General features: G+C 53.6%; 2 protein-coding genes, 1 long non-coding RNA gene and 1 pseudogene across 4 annotated transcripts in view; 3 read left to right on the plus strand and 1 right to left on the minus strand.

Moving 5' to 3' along the window:
* LOC120511638 (mas-related G-protein coupled receptor member D-like) overlaps positions 1 to 1,772 on the plus strand; it is a 15,185-nt gene extending 13,413 nt beyond the window's left edge. For both annotated transcript variants that reach the window (XM_039728967.1, XM_039728968.1), the window contains one exon: positions 738 to 1,772. In XM_039728967.1, coding sequence (XP_039584901.1) covers positions 738 to 752 — 15 coding nt within the window. In that variant the 3' untranslated portion in view covers positions 753 to 1,772. The remainder of the gene's footprint in view (positions 1 to 737) is intronic.
* LOC120511639 overlaps positions 1 to 7,244 on the minus strand; it is a 13,095-nt gene extending 5,851 nt beyond the window's left edge. Inside the window, exon 1 of the mRNA XM_039728969.1 lies at positions 6,461 to 7,244. Coding sequence (XP_039584903.1) covers positions 6,461 to 6,951 — 491 coding nt within the window. The 5' untranslated portion in view covers positions 6,952 to 7,244. The remainder of the gene's footprint in view (positions 1 to 6,460) is intronic.
* On the plus strand, positions 3,888 to 6,447 carry LOC120511641. Its single transcript, XR_005629779.1, has 2 exons — positions 3,888 to 4,142; positions 6,116 to 6,447. It is a non-coding gene; the product is annotated as an uncharacterized LOC120511641 (long non-coding RNA).
* Positions 4,407 to 6,388, plus strand: LOC120511640 (annotated as a pseudogene).
* Positions 7,245 to 7,264: the final 20 nt, after the last annotated feature.

Raw genomic sequence — 7,264 nt, forward strand, 5'->3', positions numbered from 1 at the left:
TCCATAACGTGGCTGTCATTGACTTCCTCATCCTTCTCCTCACATTCCCATCCGCCCTCCTCTTCCTGGTGGAGGACGTGTCCTGCTCTCCTATCCTGCCCCTGGTGTACCTGCGTTTCCTTTTCCGACTGTCAGTGTTCTCCTGCTACTGGGTGCCGTTCTGGGTGACATCTTTCAGCATTGCGGTGGGTATCCAAATGCTCTTGGAGCTCTTCTGCCAACGTGACCTTCCTGAGGAACTGTATGTTCTGGTGATGAGTGTCCAGTTTTGGGCTTTCTCTGCTCTCCTCAGTGAGGCTCCCACAGTGACACTCCTGTGCCCAGCCAACGAGCAGGAGCACTGCCGGGCAGCCCTCATTGCTGTGTGGGCCATCATCCTGCTCCTCTTTGTTGTACCCATGACTGTGCTGGTAATTTACAGCACAATTGCTTTGATTAAGGCCAGGTGTGGCTCCCAGCAGAAGCAACCCAAGGGAAGGGACATTGTTATTGTCTTCACTGGTCCCTTCACTCTCCTTTTCCTCCTCTGGAATTTCCTGCAGGAGCTTGGTTACATTGTTGTGCCCTCCCATTTTTTTTTCCTGCTCACCTGCATCTATAGCAGCATCAAGCCCTTCATCTACTTCTTGGCAGGGAGGTGCTGGAGGTCCTGCTCTGTGGAGTCCCTCCGGCTCTCCCTCCAGAGGGTCTTTGAGGACCTAGAATAAAACGTTGCCCACAGCAATGATCCTGCCTTGGACACTGGGGTCTGAGCCTGTTGATCCCTTGCACTGCACTGCTGAAGGACCCTGGGACAGTGGCTGAGAGATTCCTTGAGTCTCCTGGTCAGTAAATGCCCACAGTGTCACCCTCCCTGTGCTGGGGCATCCCCAGCCCCTTTCCAGGCCGCTCTGGGCTCTGATCCGTGCTTGTGAGGCCTCAGCCTTGAGGAGCAGCCCCTGGGCTCAGCTGCTCTGGCGCTGATCAGAAACACCCTCTGCTCCCAGGAGCTGCTGCTGTCCAACCACCTCCTGGGCCTTTATCAACAGCCTTGGGAATTGTTTTCCTTCCCTGAAGGCCACAGCATCCCTGCTCTCCCACTTTCCCAGAGAGCTGCCTGCCCGAAGGGTGGCCAGGGTGAAACATTGCTGTGAGTGACGCCCATCCCTTGGGGCCTGTGAGCAGCGGCCCAAAAGGAGACCCTTGGAGCTCTCCTGGGCCCAGCAGCGCTGAGCAGAAGCTCCCTGGGAGTGGGGCCTCTCCGAGCTGGGATCTCTCCCGTCTGCTGCCCTCGGCTGATCCCCGAACGCCGACGGCTCCTGGGCCGATCCCCCAGTGCTCCAGGCCCAGCCCTTGGCCCAGTGAGGAGATGCAGAGGGATCCCCAGGGAGCATTTCACTGCCTGCCAGGGGAATTTCTCACAGGGACCTTGCACTGACTCTTTCTGCCTCTGTGCACACACGTGTGCAGCTGCTGTGGCAAATGTGGCACAAATGCTGCTCTCTCAGGCGTGTTAGTGCCTGAGACATCTGAGTGGGTCAGGCCTGAAAGGAAGTATCAGGCATAAATAAGGATAAATGGTGCTAAGTGATATTTCTCTGCTGAATTGCTAAGATTAATGTATAACTGAAGCACTTCTAAGTTTGAGCGCTATAAAGGTTTTGGGCCATTTTCCTTTAAATCCTTACCCTCACTGTCCTTTTTTCTCCGGCCCTTGAACACACACACAAACACACACACAGGGACAGCACTTTGGTGTGCTCTTGCTTAATATTAAACCTGGTTTTTACTGATATCCTTGCTGCTGGTTTTGTGCCTTCAGAAATTCTCCCTCTGCCCTGGCTTTGGCCTCTCCCTCAGCAGGCTCGGATGGTGCAGCTGCAAGGGGAGGGGGAGTCCATGGTCCTCAGCACAGCCACCCCCTTCCAGGAGCAGGGTGACATCTGTGTTTGTCACCGTTGTCTCCACGGGGCATCAATCCCCACCCTGTGGCTTTGCTGAGGTCTCTGAGATTGGGATGTTCAGCCTGGAGAAGGGAAGGCTTCAGGGAGACCTTAGAGCCCCTTCCAGAGCCTAAAGAGGCTCCAAGAACTGGAGAGGCGCTTTGGACAAAGGCCTGGAGTGACAGGACAAGGGGGAATGGCTTTCCACTGCCAGAGCACAGGTTGAAGTGGAATATTGGCAAGAAATTCTTCCCTGTGAGGGTGGACAGGCCCTGGCACAGGTTTCTACAGATGCTCTGGCCTCCCCATCGCTGGAGGTGTTCCAGGCCTGGCTGGATGGGGTTTGAAGCAATCTGACCTGATGGAATTTCTCACAGGGACGGAAGATGGAAGGTGTCTCTGCTTTCAAAGGGGTGAGATCAGGAAAAAACAACCACAAGTATTCCCAGGACTGAGGAGGGGGAGAACGATGAGCTCTGGTGAAGGGCTGGAAGGGGCACCACAGCACCCCAAAATCTGGTCCCCTATTGCTTTTTGTTGCATCATCAATAGTACTGGCAGTAAGAAATGTGGGCTCTGATGCTGATAACCTGGCTGCAAGCCTGTCGTGGTTTGGCTCTGGCCAAACACCAGGCACCCGGGAAAGCTGTTTGCTCACCTTCTCTTGCTGTCAGCTGGGGGAGGAGAGGGAAACAAAAATTAACAACGGGCTCATGAATTGAGATGGGGACCGGGAGAAAATAACACTCCAAGAATAGAAAAAAACAGGTTCAAAATAAATTGTATTAAGTAAATGTATTATTAGGAGATTCAGAGGATGATAATGAGAAGTAAAATAAAACTTAAAACACCTTTCTTTCCCCCAGCCCCTCCCTCCTTCCCACTGACAGTGCAGGGAGACATGGCGTGGGGGTTTTGGTCAGTTCATCACTTGAGATCTTTTCTGTTCGCTGAGGGAGAGGAGTTGTTTTGTGCTAGGTCATGGGGTCTCTCCCACGGGAGACAGTTCTCCATGAACTTCCTCCGTGTGGCTCTAATCTCACCAGCAGCAGTCCTGACAAAACCGTTGCAACGTGAGTCCCCCCCAGGAGTAAACAGTCTCCTCCAAACTGTTATGGCTTGGGTCACTCTTCCACGGGGTGCAGTCCTCCAAAGACAGGCAGCTCCACTTTGGAAGCAAGGGACCTCTCTCTATCTCTCTCTCTCTGCTCGGGTCTTGCCCTCCACAAGGTTTTTCCTGGGCCACACCAGGATGGCAGCGGCCGCGGCGCGTCACCGCTCACCACACCGGGATGGCCCCAGCAGCGATGCCTCGCCATCCCTGGTAAAAACTGCGTGGGTGCTGCTTTGATTTTCTTCTGAAATACGGTATCGCAGAGGCGTTACCAACCTCTCCGATTGGGCCAGCAGCATGTCCATCTTCAGAGCCATCAGAAACTGGATCTGGCAGACATGGTGGAAGCTTCCAGCAGCTTCCAACAGGAACCCATTTCTGTGGCCCTGCTACCAAAAAACCGGGCTGTGCCAAATCAACACAAAGCAACTGTTTGCTCTGTTTCCCTTGGGCAGTGTGAGCCTGCATTTGAATGAAAAAAATGGGAATTCTTGGCTCAGCTCACTTTCCTTGGGCCCAGGGCAGCTTTTGGCAATGATCCCAGATCTCTTGCCAGCAAGGGAGTTGTTTCTGACAAGCAGCCCAATGCTCCACCTGCTCTGGCAGCACTGGCACCATTCCGGTGCCACCTGCACCACCAGCATCCCTCTGCTGCTGGAGGGACCATGACCCCTCCTGAAAGAGAAATGAGAAATGGCAGAAACCTGTCAGGTGAGAGAAGGCAGTCAGAGAACGGGACATTGTCCAGGGAAGGAGTGTTTCTAATCACGAGGAAAAGATGACCCATTCTATTCTTCAAGTGGAGATTTGACTAAACTCACTTCCTTGATAGCTAAAAAGCCCAAAAACTCTAGTGGAGCCAAATATGCAATTTCCTACTTCTCTGTGGACCCACCATGTCTTTGGCAAACAACAGCGGGATACGGAGAGGAGAGAGCCAGCAGGATGGGAATGGGGAGCTCCTGGTGATCTGGGCACTTTCTCCTTCATGTCACTGACCTGCCAGGAGCCACTTTAGGATATGGATCCCAAAGGAGCAAGAGGTACCAGGAAGCGCCGCTGATCTGCACAGACCCCTTTGCCTGCTGCTGCCCCACAGGGAACAGGTCAGTGGAATGGTTTCCTTCCTCCCTACCCCACCTTCCTCTCCTCCAGCAGCATCTGCTCTGTTCCTGCCATCCTATCATGATGACTGCAGTGCCATCCCCAGGTCATGCCTCTTCTACCCTGAGTTTCCTCCCACATCCCCTGCTGAACAGCCCAGCCCCACCACCTCCCTCTCCCAACTCAGAATTTCCACCGCCCTTCTCCCCTGCACATCTCACTCCTCCCCAATGAATCCTCCCCTCTGCCAGGAGCTGCTATGCCTCTCCTACCCTGAGTTTCCTCCCACATCCCCTGCTGAACAGCCCAACCCCACCACCTCCCTCTCCCAACCCACAATTCCCACTGCCCTCCTCCTCTGCACATCTCACTCCTCCCCAATGAATCCTCCCCTCTGCCACGAGCTGCTGAGGACCCTCATGGTCCATCCCTGGATTCCCCAAGCACTGACTGCCCATCCACTCTGACTGCAGCCAGGAGCCACATCCCACTGCCTGCCCAGTGTCCATCCATGGAGGTGACCATTGTGTTCCCATCTTCCACCTCACTCACTGGAGGAGATGATCTGTGTGAGACAGATGTCACCAGTGTGGCCACACACAGGCTCATCTGCCTCTGTGGGCTGGCTGGAAACGGGGCTGTCATCATCCTCCTCAGCCTGAAAATCTGTAACGCTGGCATCTTTGACCTGGGTGTTGCCAACTTCCTCTGCCTCCTCTTTGTGGTCCCCTCCGACCTCCTCATTTTGGTGGAGGACATGTCCTGCTCTCCTATCCTGCCCCTGATGTACATGAACTTCAATTTACAGCTGTCCATGGTCTCCTGCTACTGGGTGCTGATGCGCAGCAGGAATGGGCTGAATATCCACTTCTGCAAGCTCTGCTGCCACTTTGACCTTCCTCTGTGACTGGTGTGGGTGGTGGACAGTGTCCAACACTGGGCCTTCTTTGCTCTCTTCACTGTCATTCCCACGGTGACATTCCTGTGCCCATCACATGAGCAGGAGCACAGCTGGGCAGCTCTCATCTCTCTCATCACCCTCCCCCTCTTTGTTGCACCCGTGGTCATTTCCCACACAATCCTCCTCATCAAGGCCAAGTAGGGCTCCCAGCAGCAGCAACCCAAGAGGTGTGACATCGTCATTGTCCTCATTGTGCTCTTCACTCTCCTACTCATCCTCTGGAATTTTTTGCAGCAGTTTGGTTACATCATTGTCTCCTCACAGGTTGTTTCCTGCTCACCTGTATCAACATCAGCATCAAACCCTTCCTCTGCTTCTTGGCAGGGAAGTGCTGGAGGCCCTGCTCCAGCAGATGGGGTCCATCCTCCTCTCACTCCTGAGAGTCTTTGAGGACCAAAAAAAAGAAAAAAAAAATGCAGAAATTGTGCCCCCAGGGACACGGGGGTCTGAGCCGGTTTATCCCTTCCTCTGCTCTGCTGAAGGACCTCAGCACAGAGGCTGAGGGTTTCTTTGAATCACCTGATGAATAAATCTCCACAGGATCACCCTCCCTGTGGTGTTGTATTCCTGCAGGAGAAGGGAGCATGGGCATTGCCTTGGGTGATTGTTGTGGGATGCTCTGCAGGGAGCACATTGGAGCATGGCTTTCCTCCTCCCTCCTGGATCCACATGGCTCCAAGCAGTGCAGCTGGGCTCAGTGCTGTTCCCCAGCTCTATTCCCCATGGAATGACCCTCATGGCCTCGGCCCCAGGGAATGAACTCCATCTCCTTTGGCTCAGCAGATGAGTTTCATGGTGCTTTCAGGGAGCTCTTGCCTGCAAAGCATGGGACACCTTAATCCCTGGGGACACACCCAGCATGGGGTGGCAGTGATTTCCCAAATCCCTGCATGTCTGGTGCCTCTCGATGGCAGGAGAGGAGTTGGGATCACAGGGAGCATCTGTCATTTTTTTTTGAAGTTTTTTTTAAGCTTTGGAGTTTTTCTAACGTGAGTACTATGTTCATGTTGAAAGCTGTTATGCTGATCTCTGACCACTGCGGGGAGTCCAAGCCCGAAGCGCTGCACAAGCTCCGGGAGGGCGGGACGGAGGAGGAGCTGTGTTGGAAAAGCGGAACATGTGGGGGATGGATTACCAGGGGAGTGGCTTAGCAAGCGGGTAGAAAGCCTTTTACGATTTTGGGCAGTGTGCCTCTGGCCGTGCCTCTGGCTGCGAGTGGGCACCGAGCACTGTTCCTTTTACCTTGTCCCTTGTTATAGTTTAATAAACTTCTAAAAATTTTAAGAAGCGAGGCGTCGTCTGTCACAAGAAAGAAAAAGACCACTTGATTCATAGGAAAAAAAAAACTAACCCAAGAACCCATGGCTTGTGCTCCCTGGAGGAACAGTGATCCCGAGTGCCCAGAGCTGGGCTGGCAGCGGCACAGCCGGCACGGACACGATGGCCCAGGGGCTCAGCATTGCCCCCCGAGTGCTCCGAGGTGTCACAGCAGAGATGTCCCTGCTCCCGGCTGGAGTGGGGCTGCCGGGGAGGGGAAGGGTGTATTGGAGGGGGCGGGAGGCGCCAGGAAGGATCTGGATGCTGCCGATCTCAAATGTCCCTACTGGAGAGCAGCAGAGCCAGAAGGGCAGAGCTTCAGCCCGGGGAGCAGCCATGGCATGGCTTGGGATGGGATGGCATGGCATGTGGGGTAGTGATGGGCTTAGGAAGTAATTAACAAGGGGCTGAAATAAACTTTCAATCACATTGGGAAGAATTAGGAAGCAGGAATTCTTTACCTCCACAGCACACACAGAAGATCTCCCCTTGTTCTGTGTGTGGTGAGACATTACAACAGGGGCTTTATCCATCAAAACCACACACACTCACAAAAGTGTGTTTCTTATCTAATACACAAACATCACTTTCCTAGAACTAATTTGCATGCATCCTCCTCCTACGTGGGAGTCCTTTCCTGGCCCTGGAGGATCATTCAGAGGGGTCTCTGGTGGTCGTATGCCCCGAGTGCTGAGATGTTAAAGGTGACCCTGCCTTGAACTTTTCCTTTGGCCATGCACTGTTGCTTCTTTTTACAGAACTTGCTCCAAAACCACTGCAGACCTCCTAATCTGTTTCTTCACTGGCTCCAGCCACATTTATCATCCTGTGTGATCCTGAGAAGCA

The sequence above is a fragment of the Passer montanus genome, unplaced genomic scaffold (genome assembly GCF_014805655.1).
Source record: "Passer montanus isolate IOZ18808 unplaced genomic scaffold, ASM1480565v1 scaffold675, whole genome shotgun sequence".
NCBI lineage: Eukaryota > Metazoa > Chordata > Aves > Passeriformes > Passeridae > Passer > Passer montanus.